Source organism: Rousettus aegyptiacus, unplaced genomic scaffold (assembly GCF_014176215.1).
Source record: "Rousettus aegyptiacus isolate mRouAeg1 unplaced genomic scaffold, mRouAeg1.p scaffold_m13_p_15, whole genome shotgun sequence".
NCBI classification, from domain to species: domain Eukaryota; kingdom Metazoa; phylum Chordata; class Mammalia; order Chiroptera; family Pteropodidae; genus Rousettus; species Rousettus aegyptiacus.
In genome coordinates, this window is record NW_023416290.1 from 14968706 (window position 1) to 14995038 (window position 26333).

Sequence of the window (26333 nt, forward strand, 5' to 3'; positions counted from 1 at the left end):
TCTGCCATTCCCACGTAGAAACAAATGTATAAGGCCAACTCAGCCTTTAAGTGGTCACTTTGAACCTACCTTTGATTTTATATTTGCAAGTATTTCTTTTAGTCGATTGTTCTTTGTCAGTGTTTGAAGATGTATAAAAGGTTTTTTAGCAAGTAAACTCGAAAGAAGCATTTATATTCTAGCTGAGTTTACATTGTAAGCCAAATTTGTAGAAAATGAAAAGTTAGTTCCTATAAATGAATATGACATATAATTAATTTATAGATGATTATAGACTTGCTAAGGTAGAAAATACCTTAAATTGGGTTCTAACAGATCTAAATTTTAAAGTAAAACTATACACTCTTAATATGCCTTTGGATAAAGAATAGACTATGATTTAAATATATAGTCCATAATCAAGTGGCCAACTTTAAAATAACTCATTTCCATTTATTCATTCATTTGTCTGTTTATCCATCCATCCATCCATCTGTCCATCCATCCAATCAACAAGTATTTCTTAGGAACCCGCTCTTCAGGCCCTGAGGTAGGCGATAGGGATACTGCCATGAGTGCAATAGACAACTAACTCATGGAGTGTTTACTACGTTAGGGGAGTCCAAATGCAGTGTATGTGGTTTGGCTCCTCCCCATTTCCTTAACTTAAGTATTTAGAAGATATAATTGTTTCTGTGGCATTTAGAGGGGCTCATGCCCTCTACTCTGTATGCAAATTCCATCCTTTAGAACTTAATTAGAGGAAGATTTTGAAGACACTTAGAAAGCAAATATGTTATTTGAGATGTAAATGATTGTCAACCAAACAAAACATCTAGTATGTGAAAGGCACTGTGCTAGGTGTAACACTGTTGCAGGTAGTCGTAGGCTAGATTATTTACAATAACCTAACAGAATCAGAATCAGTGGGGTCCATGAGACACAGGATGGAAAAGATTTGGTGGTGGAGGACAGTCACGAAGGGTCTAGGTTCTGGAAAACCACAAGAAAACAGGATACCGGTGCTGCTGTCTGGATTAACAGGGAAGCCATGTGGGAGGGAGGCAGAATGGTATAGTTAGTAAGAGTTGAGGCTTGGAAGTCAGGAAAATCAGGGTTGAAATCCAAGCTCTGCAACCTTGGGCAAACTAGTGAACTTCCTTTAGCCCCGATGTTCCCATCAATAAAAAGGGCTCGAAACTAGCTCGGAGGTTGTCAATGATGAAACCCTTCGGTATGTGTTTTGTGTTATTAGGAAGAGATGGAGGGCAGTTGTGGTTGTGATGATAACAATCATGTGAAATATTCTGAGGGGAAAACCGGATGCTTTTTTGTTACTACAAATAAGAAATGCAGAGAATATGAATGGAGAGAAAAGTTTGAAGTCTTTTTTCCTTTAAAACCCCTAGTCACGCCTTTAGTTGAATGTGTTGTCTTCTACAAGTCTAGTCAATATGACATTTCCTCGTCATTTTTCCTAACAGATTTTTAAATAATTATTATACATTCATATGCAGTATAATCTGTATCATCAGATTATTTTGTAGTGAAAATCGAGAAAATCAAGTGACTTTTTTCTGTGTAAGATAGATAGACAACAGTATGATAAAACTTCTAGTTGTATAAAAGGATGTTCAGAGGTTTTTAACTCCATGAGATCTTAACTAGTATAAAAACTATGCACATGTTAATGTTTTTTTTTTTTTTGTATTTATGAATGCCATCTTAGAATGGCACAGTGATGTTTATATTATAACTCATTGTTTAGCTGTAATCGAATACGTTTTTTGTTTGTTTGTCTGTTTAATCTTCTTAGAGCTATATACAACAAAAACTCCCTGTGGAATCCTAGAACAAAATACCATGAATCCAAGAGGAAACTAGACTTTTTGGTGCCATGGTTTCCTAGGAGGCAGCCTGCTCTGGTGATGTAAATTGTCAGTCAGGGAGAGCTGTGCTTCGAGTCCAGTTCACCCCGGCGTTTACTATCAGACTTCTGTGAAGCTGTTTAACCTCAATTCCTTTACTGGTACAGAAGGATACACCATTGTACCTGCCCCTAGGAAACTTAGAAGGAGGATGTAAAATTTAATGGCACAGTATTGGAGGCACATATGCTGAATATCTCTTAGAGTAGTGGAAAATATTGTTAATTAAACACAGTCTGATATTCACTTAAAGTGCTTTCTAAAAGCATTTTAAGGGCATAATTAGCTCTATTGGATGTAAATGCCATAACTTAGGACTATAGCTGTTTTGCTTTTTTTTAAAGAAGTCTCGAAATGAGTAGGAAAAAATAAATACAGATTTAAGCTGCTGAACTATAGAAGAAAGATGTTTTTGCTTGTAAGACCTAGCAAATGAAAGGTGGACCTTTTCTCATCAATTAATGTTTTCACTTGGGGATCTTAAGGCAAGTACATTCTTTAGACCCAGCTTAATGAATCACTTAGAGCTCTGGATGAGAGTTTATGCAGTGGAACCAATTTATTTGGCTTTAGAGTTCATGTATTTCCCAAGAATATTCCTTGGTGAGTTTTATAAATTGGTGAGTTCTTTCAGGAGATCCCATAAAATAGATCCCGTCTGCCCAGCCTGAGTTCTGAACAAATCAGGATGTAAGGCATTATTAGAGTGATCGATGGAGAACAAAACATCACCTCTATTGTGGATAGAACTGTGTTGGAGACACAGCTTCATGTGAAAGAGGGAAGAAAGGGTTGCCCACTAGTTTATAGGCTAGGAAGGATGGTGAGAGAGAGAGAGAGAGAGAGAGAGAGAGAGAGAGAGAGAGAGAGAGAGAGAGAGAGAGTGTGTGTGTGTGTGTGTGTGTGTGTGTGTGTATGGTTCCAGGTAGGGTTTATTAGCCTGCTGTCTAAGAGTAGCTCAGATTTCAAAAGAGGAAAAAAATAGGGAGTGAGTCAAAGGATTGAAGAGGAAGGCCAGCCTCGTTTAGGGAAAATCCCTTTTTATAGGAACCAGGAACAGGGAAGAGGTGTTTCCTGTTAATAAGACCAACTCTTCCAAATTCTCCCACTTTAAAATTCTATGGCACCAGACACTAGCCAGAGACCAGCCACATCTGGGAATCAGTGAAGGAAGTTTCATTTCCTTTTGTTGTAGATTTGTTTGTTTTAACCATCTGGGACCATGTCTCTTTTTGTTTGCTGTTCCATTGTACATAAGATAGTCACAGTTGTCCACATTCTAGGAGTTGTGTGGAGTGAGCGAAAATTTTGAAGCATGCATAGGATTTAATTTATTTTTCTTTCTAATTTGCTTTGGTGGGTTTTTGCCCAATTCACCATCACAGCTTGGGCCAATCATTGTTTAAACCAAAGACATAACTAATTTCATTTTTCAAAAATTGTGAAATGGGTCTGGGTCTTAAATCATTAATCCTATTCTAAATTTGGGTTGTATAGCACTTTGCAATAATTTCTAAAAACCAATGTTACTTATCTACTTTGTTATGGAGGACATGGAACAAATATTATAGATTTTTATCAGCAGGCATTGTTCCTAATTAACTTATCAGCCCTAACATGCTTTGCCAGTTTCTAACTAATCTAGAGTTTAATCAGATGAAGGAGCTTGACTGTGTTTGTCAATGGCTTGGGTCATAGTGGAATAAAGTCTGTCCCATTAGAAATCGGGTTACCTTCTCCTCAGCTGAGCTTCAGAGGACTGCTCCCTGTGTAACTCTTTCTCCTCTAGAGTAGGGGTCCCCAAACCCCGGGCGGCAGACCAGTATCCATCCGTGGCCTGTTAGGAACCAGGTTGCACAGCAGGAGGTGAGCAGCAGGCAGCTTCATCTGTATCTGCAGCCGCTCCCCAGCGCCGGCATCACTGCCTCAGCTCCACCTCAGATCATCAGGCGTTAGATTCTCACAGGAGCGCCGGTCCCTGGTGCCACAGAGGTTGGGGACCGCTGCTCTAGAGGCTGTTTTCCCCACGAGTAAGTGAAAAGAAAGATGTTGCTGAATTTTGAGTCTGTTAGGGAGGCAAGATGGAAAAGTGGTTCAGTTAACAAACGTCAAGTGTTTGTATTTAAAGCCAAACCCTAAGAGAAATATAAAATGTGAAAAAACAGCATTTGTTTTTAATGATTTTTTAGTCTGATTGGAAGAGGTGGAATTAAGGTAGAAACATGTGAAAAGATAGCAATTGAAGGATTAAATGACCACGTGAAACAATTCAAAACACACGTAGGAAGCAATGACTATGTGTTTGCTGCTGTGATTGGAGCTGATGTATGAAAATAAATGAGAAATAATCAAGGTCTAGGAGAAGTTTACATTCCAGCAGGTCGACGGATGAATTGAAAGGCCATTATGATTGAAAACAGCTTTAAGGATGAAATATAAAAGGGGACACATACCATGGGATTTCTGCTGAGAAAACTGTGGAAAGGAATGAATATTGGAGCTGGGCCCTAACGGTTGAATAGGAGTTTGCTGGATAAAAATGACATGGATGGAAAAAGAAGACATGAATGTTAGAGGTACAGTAGAGGGCACATGGCTAGGGCTTGATGTGCTTAGAACCGGCCAATATAATGCCGAGAAGTGGAACCTGAGGAATCGGAAGAATGATGGGACAATTAATAGGAAAAAAGAGAGGCAGAACATGAATGAGGTACCATGCTGGGGAGAAGCCGATGAAGCCGAGTAATACACTACAGTATTTTACCAAATGTCACTTTACCTGTTTACTATCAATATTGCTTTTAATCCCAGAATGCTCTCAAATTAGGTAAAGAACAATAGTGGTTGGTGTCACAGTTCCTTAAAAAGTTGTGAAAATGCCCTTTGCTGTGGGTAGGATGCCGAGATGAAAATGTATGAAGCTATACTAAGCCTTCTGTAATTTGAGTTGTAATTAGACCTAATCTTTCTCCATACGACGGAAGAATGAATTAAACTGAAGGTTACTAGGTTTTAGTTTTTAATTGTTGTTAATTGGAGTTGACTTGTGTTCTTAAAGGGGGAAATTTTTCAGCTTTGGAATTTTCGTCTCCTCTTTTTAGTCTAATGGTCTTAATTTATTGATCTTCTCAGGGTAATGCGGACTTCTGCCCAGGTTCCCCAGGGGACACCCAGTGGCACCGCTCCTTGTCATATTCTTCTAGGGGCTTTTTCCTGATATCTGTGCTCCTGGGAACCGCTAGATCTTTCTGTCGCTAGTTGCAGTTTCGGGACCCTCGCTTCCTCTGATGCTCTTCCTATGGCCTCATGTTACTTTTCAACATAGATATCCACATCCTATCAGAAGTGGCAGAAATTAAAAAGGCCTTACCTGTGAAAACAACAAATGAAGATGCAGCAACTTAGATGAATATTTACATTTATATATATATATATATATATATAAATTTTAATAGAGCTTTATTTTGAATTCGGTGTGAGGATTATATTTGTGTAAATAACAGAATTTTATTTTAGATTACTAGAATTTGCCTGTTGGCATTATTGACCTGTGTAAGCTAAAAGCTTCTAGGGAACTAGACTTTTCGCTTTTTGATTCTAGTAAAATTCGAGCCCTCTTTATGGGAAGAATTATCCTTGGCTGTTAGAGTCAAGTGTCAGAAACATGTACATCACATATCTTATTAAATAAATATTGAATCTTTTAGGGACAGAGATTTGAGATCATGGTAGATGACTTTGCCTTTCTCTCCCCAACACATTTTTTTGGGGGGCGGGGCTTGAAGAAAACACTAGGTATAAAATTAGACTGAGCAACTACTATAATAATTTTTGGAGTAATATCCACTAGGCATGTACATAGTGTTATACTTGTCAGAAAGGAATGAGACTTCGAGGGGGACGCTTGGGAGCACTGCGTATTGTTAAATGGCATGGGGATGCCAGGATGGAGGGGGAATTGTGAGAAAGATGTCAAGGTCAGCTGTAGTTTTGCTGAATCTGAGATTGGTTGACATTTTAATATAATTAAACTGAAAGATGAACTCTAGGAATTTTCACGTTTGGAAGTTTGGTCTAACTTCTAATAGAATTTAAGTTCCTGGCATATGGCGAGCTTCAAATAAATGTAAACAGGTGGCTGCAAGAATAGATGGGAAAGGTCTAGGCACAGTGCTGGATCCGAGAATGTAAATAAGACAGAGAGGTCCTTTTCCCACCTCGAGGACTTTGCCCTGGCTAGCTCCTTTCCTGGCAATATTCTCCTTGCAGATAGCCACATGGCTTGCCCCTGTAGCACCTTGAGATCTTTATTCAAATGTCACATATTCATTGAGGCTAACCTTAACTTTCCTTAACCTGCTTGCAGTCCTCGTCCCCCTTCTCTAATTTGTTTTTTTTCATAGCATTTCATGGTAATTTAATAATATATAAGTATATAGTTATTTATACACATATACTATATATGTGAACATATAAATATGTAGCTCTTTTATAGTAATCTATTCTAGCTGGAATTTAGGTGATCCGGAAATGGTTTGTGTTACGTGCTGTTGAGTTGGCTGTGACTCCTGAGGCCATATGAATGAGTGATGTCCACAACGTCCTGTCCTCAGCAGCTCTGCTCAGCTCCCGTAGACTCATGCCTGTGGCTTCTTTTATGTAGCCAGTCCAGCTCACATTTGCTCTTCCTCTTTTCCTGCTGCCTTTTGTTTTTCCAGTGTTACTGTCTTTTCCAAAGAATTATGCCTCCTCGTGATGTGCCTGAAGTAGGACAGCTTCGGTTTTTACTTTTGCCTCCATGATGTTAAGTAGCTGGAGATAAGCTTAGAATGACAAGTTGGGGACAAAGAGTGGAAGCTCTTGAAGGTCAGGTTTCCATTGAGAAGATCGTCTTTGGTCAGATGTATGATGTATGTGTGGTATTTTACTAAGAACAGTGGGATCACTGTTCTACATTTCACTGTTATGAATTTTTCATGCGCTCACCAGATATTTATTGAGCACCTACTATGTACGTTTAGGTACTGGGGACACACAAATGACAAAATATGCAAAAATTTCTTCCTTTCTAAAACTTCATAGTAAAATGTGATCTATTTCATGGATCAGAAGAGGTGATTCCCTTTAGGAAATCATTTTAGAAACGATACAAGATGGTCAGATCACGTCATCTGGGGTGATGGCATTGACAGGGGCGTTAGAAGCGATGTGGGGAGAGAGCCATCAGAGCTCACCGAGGGCTTTGGCAGTTTGGAGATCAGCGAAAAGAGGAATCTGATTCTCCTAAGATTTGAGCCTTGGCAACGGGAGAATGGTGGATCTCTTAAGGAATGCTAGAAAGGGGGGCTGTTTTGGTGGAAAATTGTGAGGTCTACATTGACGTATTTTTTATTTGATGGTTGCCATTTATCCAAGTGAAATTGTCCAGGCAGAGACTGGATACTCAGATCCGAAACTCAGAAGAGAGGCCCCAGACCAGGATTTATTGCTGATGTTTATTCACATATGCATTTAAATCAGGCCATAGGTAAATGAGTTAATGTAAGAACACACAGTATCTTTTATTACTCCAATGTCATGGGATAACAGTTGCAATTTTAATTAGGTATCCTATCACCACTGCTTATTGGTATCACAGGAATATGTAAGTTCCTGAGTAAGCCTGATCATGCCATACTTTACGAAGGGGAAATTATATTCCTGAGCCTAGGTTTTATGGCCTTAGTTTACACACATGATTGTGTCTCTAATAGTAGCATATGTCGTCCTTATCCACATCAATAATTAATCCACTCTTAAAACTTACTGAACTCCTCACTCAATAATAACCCAGTAAAACAACCTACTGTTTAATATTAAGAAATATTAATGTGAGTATAAGAGATTTAGGATTAAATTTATGCTCCTAAAATTGAGCTAGCCGATGATACATTGATAACTAGTTTATATTCTTCATGTCTTTACTTTTTCGAGTATTATAGAATGATGATATAGTAGATGCTTTATAGACTATTCCTGAGAAAAGCTTTATATCAGAACAAAAAACTCAATCTACTTTTGTCTACTCTTAGCTAGAACTTTATTATCAAGAAATGTTACATTTCATCTACCAGAAGCCAAAATTTAGATTATAATGAAACTTTTCATTATTAAATTATTTATCCCATACATACGTCTAAAAGATTTGTGGTAAGTAACTGATGGACCGCTTTTGCTCAGCATCCCACATCTCTTTTTATAGGAGTGCCTTGGTTCAGGCAAGTAATGGAAGATGCAACCAAGAAATAATAAGAAAGTTTTCCTCCCACATTACAAGAAGCTCCAAAGGGCAGTGCCAGGGCTGGTTAATTCAGCTTCTCAGCCTATTTCCAAAGACCAGTTTCTTTCTGTTTTTCTGCTAAGCCATTTCAGCATTTTGGCTTTTTTTTTTTCATTCAGGGTTACCAGATGATTGTATCACCTCTAAGCATCAGATTCTCAGAAATTAATGGTTAAAGGTTGTAAGAAGAGAAACTTTATTATCTTGCATTAATAATAGCTTTATTGAGATGTAATTTACACACCATAAAATTTACCCATTTAAAGTGTACAAGTCAATGGCTGTAGTATATTTACAGCGTTTTGCAGCCATCACCGTATTCTAATTTTAGAACACTTTTATTACCCCGGAAGGGAAGTCACACTGCTGCCCCATCACCTCAGCCCTAGGCAACCACTAATCTGCCTTCTGTCTCCATAGATTTTCCTCGTCTACACATTTTATATAGATAGAATCATGCAATACGTGGTCTGTTCTGACTGCCTTCTTTCACTTAGCATAAAGTTTTTAAACCTATATCAGTATTTGATTACTTTTTATTGCCGGAGAGTAGTCCCTTGCTTGGATATACTTCAATTTGTTTATCCATTCATCAGTTGGTAGCTATTTGGTTTGTTTTCACTTTTTGGCAGTTAATAACGTGGCTGTGAACATTCGTGTAGTACAAGTTTTGTGTGTACATATGTTTTCATTTCTCTTGGGTATATACCCAGGTGTGGAAATGCTGGGTGGTATGATAACCCTCTGTTTAACATTTTAGGAATTGTTAATTTGTTTTCCTAAGTGGCAGCACTGTTTTCATTTCCACCAGCAGTGTATGAGGGCTCCAATTTTCCCACATTCTGGTCAACACTTATCGTCTGTTTTTTTGATTGTAGCCATTCTAGTGGGTATGAAATGGTATCTCATTGTGATTTTGATTCACATTTCCCTAATGAATAATCATATTGAGCATCTTTTCATGTGCTTGTTGGCCATTCAAATATCTTTTTATTCAAATCTTTTGCACGTTTAAAATATTTGATTATTTGTATTATTATTGAGTCGTATGAGCTCTTTATCTATTCTAGATATTTTATTTCATTCTGTCTTTTCACTTTCTTGATGGTCTTGCTTGATATCCAAAAGTTTTTGATCTGGATGAAGTCTCATTTATAATTTTTTTCTCTTATTGGTTGTGCATTTGGTGCCATCTCTATTTTTCAAAGTAAAATTTTTATAGCTAAATAACATACATGCAGAAAAGTGCCCGAATCATGAGTGTACAATTCGTTGCCTTTTCACAAAGTGAACATACCTATGAAGCAAGCATTCAGCTTAATAAATAGAACACAACCATCCTGGCTCCTCCAAAGTTAACCACGATCTTGACTTCTAACATCATAGGTAAGTTTTGCCTGTTTTGGGATATTACATACATTGAATCATACAATATGTGTTCTTTTGTGTCTAGCTCGTTTTACTCAGCATTATATTTAGAGATTCATCTGTATTGTATTGTGGCGTGTACTTTTCATTTGCTCATTTTCATGTATAGTATTTCATTAAGCAAAGTGTCCATAGTATATATATATTTTTATTGTTGATAGACATTTGCACTGCATTCAGACCAGGTCTGTTAGAACATGGCATCCGTGAATATCATAGCCTTTTGGTGACCATATACTTAGATGTGTAGCCTGGGTTATAGATAGGCATAGTTCAGCTCTAGTGGGTACTGCCAAATAGTTAATCAAAGTTGTTGCACAAATCCATGCTGTTACCAGTTTTCAAGTCTTTTTTTTTTTAAAGAACTAGGAAATGTCTCCCAGAAGTCTTTCTCACTCCTATCTTCCCACAGAATTCCTGTCATATATCATTGGCTAGAATTTCTGTACATGCAGATTATCGAAACAGCCATTTCAAGAGAAATGACAAGGCCATAACTGCCTTATTAGCTTAATCAGGATTCACCCTGTGGGCTGAGGATATCTCTTGCCATCCCATAAGCACTTGGCAGATATATAAATGCAAGTGAGGTTCCATTTGCTTGGAGGAAAGGGGAAGGAAGTGGAAGGTGAGTAGAAGTCAGCTACGTCTACTGAATGAAGGAACATCCAGTTAAACCATTTACAGGCCTATTTGAAAAAATGATAATTATAGATGAAATGACATCTCATCTATAATTATTTTGAAAATTTACCAGGACTTTTAGTTTCAGGGTAGCTAAATATAGTAAGCGCTCAATAAATATTTTCTATAGTGATTGTTTCCTCATTTTAATTTACATTTTGTAACATATTTTCATTAAATCTGCCATTGTAAATTGACGTCCACCTTTGTACAGAGTAGCTAGTCCTTACTTTACCCTTCACAGCGCCTTACTGAAAATGTGCCGTGATGTGCTCACTTATGAAGTGGTTACCATTTTCCCACAAAAATATTTTTATTAAACCTCCATTCCTGTTCAAAGCTTAACAGCAAAGTAATTAAAATATCTACTACAGTGTTATATAAATGCAGAGATGATAACTGTATGCCTCTATAATGATTTTAGGTAGCAAAATTATCTTCTGAGTTGTGTTACTTTAGAGCAAGGATGGCTCTTAGTTTTCTAAGGGGCTCATCTCAGTATACACATAGAAATACAGATTTGTTCATTGATATACTTCATTTGTATAAAAATATGCTATCTATAATAAAAACTTTTAGAAAACAGTAACTTCTATTATTTGAATTCGCATAGGCTTTTGGAGAATGGTTTTGATGACTACAATGGTAAAGGGGTTGAGTAGTGTGCTGTGTGTACTGGTTAGACAGCCGTGCTGTGTGTACTGGTTGGACGCAGGCCAGGGCAAGCAGAGTGTTGCAAAGCAGAGACTAGACAGTCCTGGAAACACAGGCCCAGCGGTCTCAAGATCGGGCACGGGTAAAGTCCTCATTTGCTAATCGGTGTCCTGTGACTGGTGACTGTCCTCTGAGCATTCCAAGCACTTTCATCATGGATGACTACACAGTTGGATTATGTACAAAATGTAATTGTCTCATCTTAGAAATGTTTTCCCCCTGTGTCAGTCTGAGCTGTCCAGAATTGAAGTGCACTGCGATATAAACATAGGTTAGGTTTCCTATCTGAATTGTGCCTTTTCTGGTTCACACCCATGATGCCTTTCCTGTTCTTAGTTGACCTTTTTTTAACTCACACTGTTTTGGTACAAGTTCCACCTCAGTCAACGAAAGTGATACTTCACCTTGTCATGGCATTGAAAAGAAACTCAGACTCAGTGTTCTAGGTTAGTAGTAGGTTACAGTCCGGTTTTCTAGGATATCCTTTAAAATAATGTGATCTGTATTCGGTCCACTGGAGCACTGCTCCTGAGTTAGCAGAGAGCCTCACACACATACCTCGGGGAAGCATGGCCTCCTTCAGCTAGCTCTGGCAGTGATGTGGTTTACGGCGAGTTTGCTAGAGAATGGTTCATCGTGTGAGTCTCTTGAGCAACAAGGAAGTTGGATTAGTTATGATTTTAAAGTAAGTTACAACAATTATATAATAAGGAAGCACTTTGTGGGAAATGCATAGGTGTAGATTTTTACAGGGCTTTCTGTCTGTGAGATGAAGACGGTCCTCCTCTGTAGTCTATCTAGTTGTAATTGGGGGGGGGGAATTTCTCCATTTTATGGGGATGATTCTGGTGAAATTCTGTGACACGCGTCTCTGTGTACATATGTATTTCTTTAGTCTGTCATAGTTCACAATATTTTGAAGAAACAGAGATATAGGATATTGTTGGAAAGTTTTATGTCCCTCACATTATCTCATGGCCATGGAGTTAATGCAAGATTCATTTTACTGCAGTCCTCAGGGAATTGTACGACAGAACTAACACAATGGCTGAGGTGTGGACCAACTACCATTCTCTTCCCTCTACAATATGTGCCTTCTCGTATTTCTAACAAAATGATTCTGATTTTTGCTCTAGATAATTGCAGTTCAAAAAGTGAAAGCCCGTGAGTATGCTGTGCTCGCAGTGAGGATTAAAATGCTTTTTCTTTAACATTTCAGATAAATGCACTTTATTGTAAACTGCAACATTTCGAATATTGTAATCAAATTTAAAAACATATTGTTCCTGAAAATTGGGTTATTAGGCAATGGAGTAGGTATATAAAATTGTAAGTGTGAAAATTGACAGTGGTTTTTCACAGAGAAATGAAATGGTGCTGAATTTTAAATCCAATTAAAATTGCTATATACTCCTAATTATTACTATAAAGAGCTTATTACTATAATTGTTAACACTGACTTACCTGAAACAGTTAATATGTAATAAACCCAAATTGCCACACTTTCAAAGATATAGAAGGACACATTCTTTTAGTGCATTGCATGTTGAGGAGTGGGACTCTACCCTGTGGACCGTCAGAAGCCCTGGATGAACCTTCCAAGGCGGGCGGCAGGATCGGGTTTGCACTGTACAACTGCAGGATGGAGAACGAGTTTGCCAGCCAACTTTGGAGACATGGAGACTAGTTATGAGACCTGGGCTGTAATTCTAGCAATCAATTATGGATGTCTCTAAGGCATCGTTCATGGGAATAAGCCAAGTGGATGGGTTTGGAGGTTTTAAGGAGGTAGAAAAATGGCAGGATGTAGCTCTTGGTTGTTGGTAAGGGCAGAGGACGGCGGGAGAGATTTCTGGCTTGAGTCCAGTAGCAGAGCTAGGAGCACAGAGGGAGACACGGGGCTGCAGGGTGGTGGTGGAGCGACCTAAAGATGAAATGCTAACTCTAAAATATTTCAGGAGGCAGTTCAGGAAACGGATCTCGACTCAGGACAGGGATTTTGGTTAAAGATGTTAATTTTGGAATCATAGGCATCTAGATGACAACTGAAGACATGGGAATGGGAGAAGCGAGAGGATGGAGCCCAGACAGAACCATCATTTGAGGGGAGTCAGGGAAACGAAACGAGTGAAGGAGGTTGAGATGAAATGGCTGCTGAGGAGGGGGAGCCGGGGAAGTGCGCAGCTCCAGAGCAGGCTGGGTCTCAGGTGCTGTGGAGCGGCCCAGAAAGCCAAAGCCGGAAGGCTCCAGGTGAACTTGAGAGCAGTCTCACTAAAGTGGTGACGAAGAACAGATTTCAGTGGGTCGTGGAGGGGAAGGGCAGAGAGGAAGTGGCGGTGAGGAGTGTGCATACGTTTTTGAAAGAGTCTGCTGCCGAGAGAAAGTAGTGTATGAGGTCAAGGAAGTGGTTGTTTTTTTTTTTTAAGGTGAGAAAAATCTGCAGATATAAATGATGATAAGAAGGGGCTAATAGAGAGGAAGACATCAGGTCAAAGGCTCAGTAAAGAACTGATGGACCGGAGACCCTTGAGGGGAAGAACGGAGCAGAGCAGAGGCAGACGTTGAATCCTAGAAGAGGATCAACGACTCAGGCGTCCAGTCGGGAGGACAGGATGCAGGATGGCGGGGCGAGGGCGTCCTGGCAGGAAGGGAGACGGTTCCTTGCTGATGGTTTTATTTTCTCTTCTAGGCAGGAGATCTTGGTGTTAGAATATTAGCAGTGTACATGAGAGGCCGCAAACTGGTGGCCTTTAGGTGGGACTTAGGGTTGGGTCCAGCTGGTACTGCGTTTTTTTAAATTTTGGAGTTTAAACACCTTTGGGCAGGGCGCTGATTTCGGGTTTTCACAGCTCTCCTCCCTGCTTCGTTTCACACTTCCCCTCATTTATGAGCGTAGTTCCTGAAGCATCTGAATTTGTGGCTCTGATGGAAGTGATCTGGCTTTCTACAGTGGAAAGCATTGTTAGTTACCTTTAAACCTTAAGGTATAGGTGAGTTCAGGCAGCGTAATGAGAACGTAACCAACTGAAGGTACATGAGCATTTTATTTTCAAAGACCATGCTCTTTATTTTTATTTCTTTTTCATTTTTTTTTAAAATGGTACTTGAAATACAATATTATATTAGTTTCAGTTGTACAACGTAGTGATTCGACGTTTAATACACCTTATTTAATACACCTTACAAAGTGATCACGATAAGTCTAGTCATCGTACATAGTTATCATGATATTATTGACTGTATTCCCTATGCTATCTATACATTTCATCTCCGTGACTTATTTTACAACTGGAAGTTTGCATTTCTGAATCCCCTCCCCCTTTTTTTGTCCCTATCCTCTCCCTTCTGGCAAATATCAGTTTGTTCTCTGTATCTAGGAGTTTGTTTCTGTTTCATTTTGTTCGTTTGTTTTGTTTTTTATTTTTTGGGATTCCACATATAAGTGAAATCATAGGGGTTTTGCCTTTCTTTGTCTGACTTATTTCACTTAAGACTGTGGTCTTCAAATACAACCCTGCTTAGCTTTCGTCGGCATCTCCTGCTTCTCCCCACTCTGATTGCCTCTGGTCAGCACTTTCTTGATATTTACCAGGAGCTTTCCAGATAATACCTCTTGCCCTTGTCGTGGCCTTACACATTCGGTAGTGCGATCCATCCTTTACAGCTGAGAGTCTGCGAGCTCAGGTAACTTCCGCAGGAGATCGTAGGAGTGTTCATTCACACCAGGTGTGCACCTTGGCATTGCGCGATGTTGGTGTTGTGCACAGCCTGACTGGATTACCAGCCATTTCTTGGGTTTCACACTCTCCATTTCTTTCCCCTGGTTTTCCTGTCTCACAGAGAACGATGCTTGCCATTCCTCCACGCTTTGTGTGAACATTCACACTGAATTCTACCCTGATCAGTCAGTCTTCTATCCTCCCTGTCCTCCCTCTTTGAAGGACAGAGCTGGCGTAGAGGTGGAAGAGTCAGACCGCCTGGTTCCCATGCTGGCTCTGTCACTGTTGGCTGTGCAGCATAGGGCGGTCTACCTCACCTTCGGTGCTTCCATTTTTTTCTTGTTAAGACAGTCTGTTGGTGACAGTCACAGCATCTAGCATTATAAAGATGATAATGAAGACCGAGTGAGGCAGTGTTTGCAAAGAACAGTACCTAGTGGAGAATATAGCATCAAAGCTACGTTTATCTATTCAACAAATAGAAATACCCAGTATACCTGGTATCATTTATATTTCACATTAACCCTTTATCTGCAACTTTTTTTATCTTCTGAACTGTCAGTTTTATATTTTTATTTATCCACACCCTAGATTCTTTTATAAAAAGATTTGAGGTCTTTGTATTTCCAGTGCTGAAAGCAGTGAATACTACAACTCTAGATATTATCAGGGCTCAGTAAATGTTTTGATAGATGCTGACATTATTTCACAACTGTTTTGTCAAAGGTGTTCCTCATTTGGGGGCAGAGTGGGGCAAGAATATAGGCAGTATTCACCGAGCACTGTACAAAGTGAACACATGCAATCTATACCTGACTTAGATTCTCGAACACCAAGACCTTTTGACAATCTCTACCTTCTTTATTTTATAGAATAAAAACTGAAATATAGAGAATTTAAATTATAGCAATGATTAATTGCAGCAATAAGCCACAATTCAGGTTTTTTTTTTATTTTAGAAAATAAGAGAGAGGGTATTTCTTGGAAAACTAAGAATCCGATGCCAGAGAATCAGTTCTAATTGCTTCTGATCTTTCATTAAACGTAAAGTATTTCAAAATGATGCATTTTTTTTTCTTTTATCAACACGATTGCTCCAACAACCCTTTTCCAACCTTTTGTAGTGAATTTCCTTTATAAGGGAAGCTTCACTTTCTGGGAGAAGAGCCCTAAAAGTATTAGTATGCCCATTCCTAAGAGGGCAGCAATGTCAAAGTAAACAGAAGGAAATTAACATTCTGAGAGGAAATCATTCTACTCTGAAAAAAATCCTTTTGTGACTTACATAGAACTAGTGCCTTTTTAATTGAGGACTCTGAACCCTAAGAACGCTATAAATACCTTTTGATACTAATATATTAATGGGTGAGTTGCTCTGAAATGCTCCAACACATCCTCCTATTTCTTTTTTACCTATATAAGAAGATACATAATTAAGTTTAGGCAAACATAACAAGTAGGTGACAGTTAGAGATAGAATTTCAATAATTTATTTTCCATTTCATGCTTTACAGCACTTTGTCACTATTATATCTGTCTACACCTTGAACGTCCTTCTCCCAATAATAGCTGCATAATATATTGACAATGACATCTTAAAGTGCAGCAGCACCTGAAAATAATATACACTAAATCTCAATTTATCTGCAGATGAATGGCTACTGCATACAATTAAGAGTGGGTCTGGAGAGGGCGCTCTCTGCTGTTTTTCAGTTATTTAATGCTCCCTCCCAGTTTGTTACTCAAACATTTCACTTCGTTTTCTATTCTTTTTTTTTTTTAAAAGTTCAATGCTTAATATCATCTTTCAACTCCCAGTATCATGAGTGTATTTGAGACGTTAACATTTTATTCCTTTTTCTAAATTTTTTTTTTTTTTTTTTTTTTTAGTTCTTTCTATGTGCTGTGAGAATGGCTATTTGGGGTCTACTGTAGAAAGGGTAAGGTGAGATACTTGGCTTCTGAAATTCAAAATCTAGCTGGGTTTTTTATAACTCTCTATAGTTGAGTTTCTTTGGGACCAAAGAAAGGAATTGAGCAGGGTCAGTACACAGAAACCAGGATCTGCTCTTGGTGACTTCTTTTCCTCTGTGAATCTGTCCTATATATAGTTGCCTAGCTCAGAGGAAAGTTCTTGATGACTATAGTTTGGCAGAAAAACAGTTTCAGGTTCGGTTACATCTGAGTTCGTAGGTGCATTGAGTACTTCTGACATCAGAATTGATAGCAGCCTGTGATTCAGGTTTTACTTTTTCCCATTAAAGTATTGAAAAATACTAAAAGCAAAAGGTGAATTTTGCTCAAATCAAGCATACTGATTCTTCTTATTAAAAACAAACAAACAAACAAAAAACCAAACCACTTAGCGCTCACTCCAGCTACCCTTTGATACCTGTTTTCTGATTTCACTGCCCACCTTGCCCCACTCGTTCTATTCTAATACCTTTTCGTTCTGCCTCTGTTGCTTCCTTGGATTGCAGCTGCCTTCTCAGTGATCTTAAAAAAAATCCCAAATCTCTTTTTGTCCTCATTTGTTTTTGTTTCTTCGTAGCTATTGTATTGTAGCCTTGACACTGTTGACTGCACTCTCTTTTAGAATCTTCTCTCTTTCATCCTAACAGGACTTGGGGATTTTCTTGGTTTCCTCCTGCAAGTTGGATGTTTCCCTTTTCCTTATGACACCACGTCTCAAAGCCCAGTCCTTGCCCTTCAATTTCTTTTGTGGCTTGGTCCATGGGTGAACTGACTCTATAAGGCTTTCTGCAGATGTTCAGGGATATCCGCAACCTGTACCGTTAGCCCCTTCTTCTTAAGGCAGTACTAGTTCTGCATCTCTTTCTTATGGGAGACCAGTTTGACGGTTGTGATGTAACTTTCAACTAATCTGAAACTCAGCCTATCTTACTTTTGGCAAGTGATTTAGGAGGGAAACCCCAGTTATCCCTTTTTCTTCACTTCTATTGGTTCAAGTTGTATCTCTGTCTCCTCTCCATCATCTCTATTTCCAGTCTCTCTCTCTGTCTGTCAAATGCCCATCACAGCCTGTGAGGATAGGTAGAGCTAGGGTAAGTGGCAGGACAGGGTATGGAATGGCGTTCCATGTGATGACCAGGGGCTGCTGTGCGGGGCACGAGACACGCTAGATTTGAGTATTTTAGGGATAGTTAGGATGGAGTTAGAGACACTTAAGCCTGATATGGGTAGGGAAAAAAATGAAATTAGACATCTTTTTAACAGAAAATGTAGCAAAAGCTGCATTAAAAAGAGATTAGTTGGACTTTGTAATGCAAACAATTGGGGGCCAGGAAAGGCCTTGGTGAGTTGGAGATAAAAGGTAAGTATTCAAGGTCTCAAGCCTGTGAGGTGGGGGACTCCTTCAAGAGACAGTGAGAGGGCGCCTTTTTGTTGTTGTTGTTGTTGTTGTTGTTGTTGTTGTTGTTAAGGAAATTGATATCAGTTCTAGAAATATTTAGCGTAAGGTGATATGAAGCCATTTGAAAGGAAATGTTCATTAAGCACTTGAAAATGGGAAACTTAACAGAACTCATGTGAGTGCACAGAGCTGGGGAAAGAAATTTGTATCATAATTGCCTTTTCAGTTTTTACTGCTTTTTCCATTCCTCATGATTCATTCTTTTGTACTTTAATGCTGTCATGTTATTTATGTTAATAATAAACCTCATTTATCTTGAAGATAGCTTTCTGTTAGGTTGCCATGAAATCTTCAAACTTATTTTTCTTGGTGACAAATAAATGATTATAAGGCTACGGCTTGTCACAGTTTCATAACTTTGGACAAATTTATCTTCGGCCGTGAGGTAAGTACATTAAGATTAACGTTTCGCAGGTGCGGGTGGCCCAGCAGCACACTCGACTGCAGGCAATTTGAATGTGTGAGCCCTGTGGCAAAAGCCCAGTTAAGGCTTTTCTCTAAAACTATAAAAGGATGTTTATAGTTGTAATCCCACGGTCAGATTTTTTGACGGGAAGGAATGATAATCATGATGTTGATATAGTAATAATGTACCTTTGCTTTTTTTATTCTTTTGTAATACGTAAATACACACGGGGCCACATCCATCCACATACATTGAGTTCTCGGTGGTTCCGGAGTGGTGGGGTTTGAGGGGAAGAACAGTAAGAAGTGAGGAAAGACTCAGCTTTAATTGTTACAAAAACCGCTTTCCTCTACTCCGACATACCTAAGTTGGGAGAAAGTCAAAACCTGCCTTTTGCGGGAGAATCAGTGAAGGGAGACTGGAGACGCCCATTGTTTCAGTTGAGGAAGCATCCTCTTCTCGCTTTTTTTCAACTATGGTTGTTGGTGGCCTCGGTAGGAGTTTGGGTTCAAACTGAAAGAGCAGCCCTCTGCCACTTGCTTACAAGGCGAAGAAGGTCTGGGTTCCAGATGGTCTAAAGGAGGCAGAATCCTGCCTGGGGTCATCCCACGGGCCCTGAAAGAGTGAAGAGACAGAGCGGAGAGGGACTGCCTGAGTCTAGGCAGCGGATGTGGTAATAATGCGATCTAACCTTTACAGTCCTTACACGTTTACGTGCATGGCCTTCGCTATAAACTGGTGAGCAGCTGTCCATTCTCAAAATTCATCACTCTGTTTCTGCGCCTTTGTTGGCTACATAAGACTAATGCCAATGACAATGAAATGTGATAATAGTGTAGAAATAAAGAGAGTACAATGAGATGAGAGATGTGAAGAAGCCAAGCTTTTAAGATGTAGCCGTCCTTGATGTTAGAGAGACTGATGCTCAAAGAAGTTAGTGCCTTGTGACGTTCACAGAGCTAAAACAAGAGTCTGAGATTTGTGATGTTTAGCCCAGAGGTCTCCTGTGAGAGCACGTTGCCTCTAAGAATTTATCAATGAGTTGCAAAGGTGTGCCGTGTTCCTGTGGCTCCATTCTGTACTCTGCTGTAGACCAGGCACGCCCCAGAGCCATCTCGTGGTTAGGCTTACAGCTAGTCCCAAGACCCCCTCGACTGATAAGAACTGTCAACTTGGACCTTTTTGAAGCCTCCCTTGGACTCAGTGGGCCACTTCTTCATTTTCTATATTTTTCGTATCACATGCTATTCTTAGTATCATATACCTTTCCATTCAAACCATTTGTTTCTAAAGAAATTTTGGAGCACGTATCTTTAATATATGCATATTTATTAATAAATCACATTCGCCAACTAATATGTATTATTAAATCCATTTGGTGAGACATAGGAAAGTTGAAATAAAAAAGGAATTGGATAAAATACGAGTAGAAGTTCTAATATGTTCTTTCTGATCATCAGTGGATTGTTATGTCTCCATTTCCCTTCTCCAAAGAAACCGTGATTATAGTCTTAGGAGAATAAATTCCAGATATTGTCATTTTAATTGTTAGAGCCCTTTGTCTTTATTCCTATTACTAGTATTCTTGTTCAGATTCTTCATACTTTGTTTTGGTTTGTTTGCACAACCTGTGTTAGTCGGGTTTCTCTAGAGAAACAGGTAACTCTCTATCTATCTATCTATCTATCTATCTATCTATCTATCTATCTATCATCAAGATGAATTAAGGTTTATTTTAAGGAAGTAGCTCATGTGATTGTGGGAACTGACAAGTCCCAAATCTGCAGGGCAGACCAGAGGCTGAAAACACAGGTGGAATTTTTATGTTATAATCTGGAGGTAGAATTGCTGCTTCTCCTTTGGGGGACCTCAGTCTTTATTTGTGAGGCCTTCAACTGATTAGATGAAGCCCATCCATATTATGAAGGCTAATCGGCTTTACTCAGATCTACTGATTTAAATGTTATATCTAAAAAGTACCTTCACAGCAGCATCTAGACTGGTATTTGACCAAACATCTGGGCACCATAGCCATGATGGCATGTAAAATTAACCATCCCACATCCCTATCATAAGTTTTCAGCTGGAACTTATGTGGTAGCCTCCTAACTTATCTTTCAGCCTCCCAGTCCAGTCCATCCTTCCAGTCCATCCTTCCAGTCCATCCTTCAAAGGACTTTTGAAAGCAAGACATTGGTATAGGGGAGTTGGTTTGATTTAAAGATGCATAAGTAATAATATTTGCTGCAATAACCTACTGCCTTAGTATTTCCCAAAAGATAGTTATGGTGAAATTTAAAGCTCTGTACAGGCTGAACCCCTCTAATTTTCCAGCCTCAACTTTCACATGGCTGCCAGAGTCATGTACCCTGTAGCCCCCACAAAGGTACTCGTTGTCCTTCATGTGCGCTGATAGTTTCCCTGTCTCTGTGACTTTGCTTTTGGAACAAACGCTAATATAAGGCAAAATATAAGATGATAGGGATAAAGAAGGGGCTATGGGAGAACAGAAGTTGATATGAGCAATTCAAGCTTTTGAGGTCTCAAAAAACTTCACTTAGGTGGGGAAAGGCGGAGATAAATGGTATTATGGGCTGAATTGTGTCCCCCCACCATTCATATGTTGAAGTCTTAACTCCTAGTACATCAGAATGTGACCATATTTGGGGGCAGGATCTTTACAGAGGTAATTAGGCTGAAATGAGGTCATTAGGGCAGGCCCTCATCAAGTATGACTGGCGTCCTCGTAAGAAGAGGAAATGTGGACACAGACATGCGCAGATGGAAGGTGATGTGAGGGCACAGGGGGAAGGCGGCGATCTACACACTCAGGGGAGAGGCCTCAGAAGGAACCAAACTTGCTGACACCTTGATCTTGGATCCAGCCTCGAACTGTGAGAAACTAAATATCTGTCGTCTACCCAGTCCGCAGTACTTTGTTATGGAAGCGCTAGCGACCTAATGCAGGTGGAGTGAGGAAGGGCCCGGGGAGCACCGGGCAAGCGAAAGCTGAGGGGCAAAATGTAGAGTGTTAGGTTTGTGGATTGTGCATCTAAGTTACTACTCATTCATACTAGGTTACAGCCGATTTCCAGGATGTGTTGGAAATTTGTTTGGTGCTTGAATCAACCATCCTCGAATGGGTTGGAAAGGGGGTCTCCGATGATATTTTGTTTTGTCCTAAAATGAGAGAAAGAGCCTCCAAGAGAAGAGAGTTTCTCCGTCGGCACTGGGGCAGAGCTTTGTTTTCCAAGTGTGGGGTCCTTGTTGACTGTGAGGGGAGACTCTTCTGCTGCTGAACCACCAAGTCTCACGTGACTATTTCTGACCCAGACGGTGGCAGAGGTGCTCGTGCTATGTCCGTTTTGTGTTATTGTGCTGCTCACACGGGGTCATAGCAATCTTCCTTTATCCTTTTTAGCTTGGGTTAGCCGAAGAGCCAGCATTTCCCTTAATTTTTCTTTTTCTTTTTCTTCTGTTTTTTTTTTTTTTTTTAATAGACTGTATTTTTTAGAGCTGTTTTAGATCTACAGGAAAATTGTGGCAATAGTACAGCAAGTTTCTGTATAACCCATCCCCTGTTTCTCCTTTATTAACATCTTACATTAGCATGTTACATTTATTATAAATAGTGGACCAAAATCTCTACATAAGTCCTTATTTTAACCAGTTTTCTTTATTTTAAACTAATGTCCTTTTTCTGTTTCAAGGTCTCCCTGTGATACCATATTACATTTAGTTCTCATGTCTCCCTAGGCTCCTCTTGGCTGTGACATTTTCTCAGGCTTCCTTTGTTTTTGATGACTTTGACGGTTTTGAGGAGTACTGGCCAGGTATTTTGTAGAATGCTCCCCTCCTGAGAGCTGTCTAATGGTTTTCTCGTGATTTGCCTGGGTTACGGGTTGTTGGGAGGAAGACCACAGAGGCCAAGTGTCATTTTCATCACATCGCGTCAAGGGTGCCTGCTGTCAACATGACTGATAACTGTTGGTGCCGACCTTGGTCACCTGCCTCAGATAGTGTTTGTTAGGTTTCTCCACTGTAAAGTTACTTTTCCGTGCTCTACCCTTTGAAATGGAGTCACCGCATGCAGCATCTCTTTACAGAGTGAGTACCCTCAATTTTTTAAACACATAAAAAATGTGAAGCAGCTTTTGAAGAACTGGTGTGAGTGATGATATTGCTGAATTGTGAGGGGCGGAAAAAAATGACCATGCTTTTTGGTTTATTTGCTTCGAATCAGAAAAAATACTCCATAATGTTGCTATGAGAAGTAAAAATGTTGACTTGAACTTTGTAATTTTTCGAATAAAAATAGATTTTAACCTTGAGCCTTTTTTGTTGATTTAATTAAGGCAATCAGTTTTATCTATACCAACTGTATACTTATCTACATGACTGGGACTCCTAGCTATTGTTGAAGCCGGAAACGGAAAGATTAAAATTGGTCTGTCTTTCATTATTAACTGAAAGGTTATAAAACATTGTTTTCTTAAAGGCAGTACCTAGACAGTTATGTTTATTGGCCAGTCTTAGTCCATGTGTGTTTTTCATAGCCTGACAGCCTGGCCCTGGGTATAGTCTTTTCCTGTGTTACCATTTCTACACTGTATGGGCGGAGGACTTCCTTACCTCCCTCTAGTGGTCAGCTTTATAATCTCAAATTCTCAGACAAATTTAGCCTTAGAAAAATCAAATATGCGACTAATCCTCCCGATAATTTTCCATAATATTTTAATATGGATGCTAAAATGACATGGTGATTTAATTTTAGCTATGTCTTTTTGGATTACAGCTGATTTTTAAACGAGGCAGTGTTTTAAGGTGGTAAGTAATTATAACTTGGTTAAAAGCTATAGTGGTGAAGATAATAGTTTAGGCAGAAGGTTTACCTAGCTACTGTTATACTAAGAATCTCAGTGGCCATTTAATTTTGTTTTAACCAGGGGATTGAATTTGGCTTCTTGCAAGTGTTTTATCAGGGCTAAAGGAACAAGTGCGGATTCTAGATAAAGTTGAAAGCTGTAGCTTTATGAGGCCAAGAGGGAGAGAGTCCTCTAAGCATTGTTTGTCATTCCTTCACAGATAAAATTTTATCTCCAGTGCAGGAAATGGTCTTTTTTTTTTTAGGGCTCCATATCAGCATTCGTTATTTTACCATGCCTTTAAAAAGATGCAGCATTTTTTTTTTTTTTTTATGGGATCCTATCTTTGGATATTCTTACAGGGTTGAAATAATTTACCGTAATTCGAGACCACTTTGTCTTATCTTGATGGAAATATTACAGGAGTGAGTTTTAGTGTTTGTGTCCAGACCCAGAATTTTGCTCCATTGAGATCCATGCGGGGTGACATTTAAGGAAAGGCAACTAAATCAACATGAAATCTGCCACTTCCCTGAGATGTGGTCCTGATTGGACTAAAACAGAACTTGACAGGCAGCAATCCACGAAGCATTGCTTCTGGTCAGGAATAAGAAGGAAGAATGCCTACAGAGAACGCATGTTAAAGCAGCAGCCCATTCGTGTCTGTTTGGGATACTCTTGTAGCATATGATACCATATAAATCTGGGTAAGGAAAGTTGATATAGCTCTGTTTTTTTGAATAGAAGTACAATAAGTAAAGAGGCGGCCTGTCTATGTTTGCTCACCCAGCTCCATCTGATCCACTGGAACTCCACCCTGTTTGGAAGCATTGATGAGGCCGTGGGAAAGCCACATGGAATTGCCATCATTGCTTTGTTTGTTCAGGTAAATGGTCTCCTATGATCGCTTATAGTTCAGATGCCTATTTCTAAATCATTCTGCAGAATATATATATTTTTGAAAGCAACATATTTTATTTTTTTATTGAAGTATAGTTGACATACAACATATTAGCTTTACGTGTAAAAACAGTGATTTGTACTTTATATGCTTACAAAATGATCACCATGATAAGTCTAGGAACTATCTGTAACCATACAAAGATTTTACAATATTATTGTCTATATTCCCAATGCTTTACACTGCACCCCTGTGATTTATTTCTCTTATAACTGTACCTCTTAATCCCGTCGCCTATATTACCCATCCCCCTTTGGCAACCATCAATTTATTCTCTGTGAGTCTGTTTGTTGGTTTGTTTGTTGGTTCGTTTTGTTTTTCAGATTTCACGTATAAGTAAAATCATATACTATTTGTCTCTCTCTGTCTTACTTGTTTCACAGCATAATACCCTCTGGGTCTATCCAGGTTGTCACCAATGGTGAGAATTCATTCTTTTTTATGGCTGAGTAATATTCCGTGTGTGTGTGTGTGTGTGTGTGTGTGTGTGTGTGTATCACATCTTTGTTCATTCATCTATCTATAGACACTAACTTTGCTTCCATATCTTGGCTACTGTAAATAATGCTACAAAAAACCATAGGTGTGCACATCTTTTAGAATTAGTGTTTTTACTCTCTTTGGATAAATACCCAGAAGTAGAATTGCTGGATCATATGGTAGTTATATTTTTAATATTCTGAGGAACCTCCATACTGTTTTCCATAGTGGCTACACCAATTTACAGTCCCAACAACAGTGTACGAGGGTTCCCTTTTTTTCATATTCTTATCAACGCTTGTTATTTGTTGTCTTTTTCATGATGGCTATTCAGACAGGTGCGAGGTGATATCTCATTGTGGTTTTGATTTTCATTTGCCTGATGATTAGTGATGTCGAACATCTTTTCATGTGCCTGTTGACCATCTACCTATATGTATTCTTTGGAAAAATGTCTATTTAGATCTTCTGTCCATTTTCTCACAAATTATTTCATGGCTTTTTCACAGGCAGGGCCCTATATTCCTTTTATTTTACAACAGCATTGTACGAATAAAATGGACTCACAAAAAATTTGATAAAAATGTTTTAGATTATACAAATATGTTTTGATAATCTATACTATATTGAAGTAATAACTTTTTAAAGAAATTTTTTGACTTTTCAGTTATAGTTGGCATACAATATTATATTATATTAGTTTTAGGTATACAACATAGGGATTAGACATTTGTATAACTTGTGAAGCGATCACCCCGATAAATCCATTACCCATCTGACACCATACGCAGTTACTGTATTATGGACTATATTCCTTATGCTGTACTTTACATCCCCATGACTATTTTGTAACTATCAATTTGTACTTCTTAATCCCTTCACTTTTTTCAGCCCCCAAACTCCCACCCATCTAGCAACCATCGAAATGTTCTCTGTATCTATGAGTTTATTTCTATTTTGTTTGTTTATTTTGTTCTTCAGATTCAACATGTGAGTGGAATCCTATGACATTTGTCTTTCTCTGACTTACTCCACTCAGCACAATACCTTTTATTTCCCTCCATGTTGTTGCAGGTGGCAAAGTTTCATTCTTTTTTATGGCTAATATTCCATTGTATAGATGTACCACTTCTTCTTTATCCATTTATCCATTGATAGACACCCAGGTTTCCTCTACATTTTGGCTATTATAAATAATGCTGCAACAAATATATAGTTGCAATATCCTTTTGAAGTAGTGTTTTGGATTTCTTTGGATAAACACCCAGAAGTACTATAACTGGGTCCTTCTTTTCTCTTGTTATAACCTTTGTTTCAAGGTCTATTTTGTCTGGTGTAAATATTGCTACCCCAGTTTTTTTATTTGTTTCCATTTTTATGAAATGTCTTTTTCCATCTCTTTACTTTCAGTCTGTGT

General features: G+C 38.9%; 1 protein-coding gene across 3 annotated transcripts in view; it reads left to right on the forward strand.

The window, feature by feature from the left end:
* Nucleotides 1-26333, forward strand: part of CA8 (carbonic anhydrase 8) — an 85873-nt gene that overhangs the window by 19727 nt on the left and 39813 nt on the right. For all 3 annotated transcript variants that reach the window (XM_016162556.2, XM_016162555.2, XM_016162557.2), the window contains exon 4: nucleotides 24266-24361. In XM_016162556.2, coding sequence (XP_016018042.1) covers nucleotides 24266-24361 — 96 coding nt within the window. The remainder of the gene's footprint in view (nucleotides 1-24265; nucleotides 24362-26333) is intronic.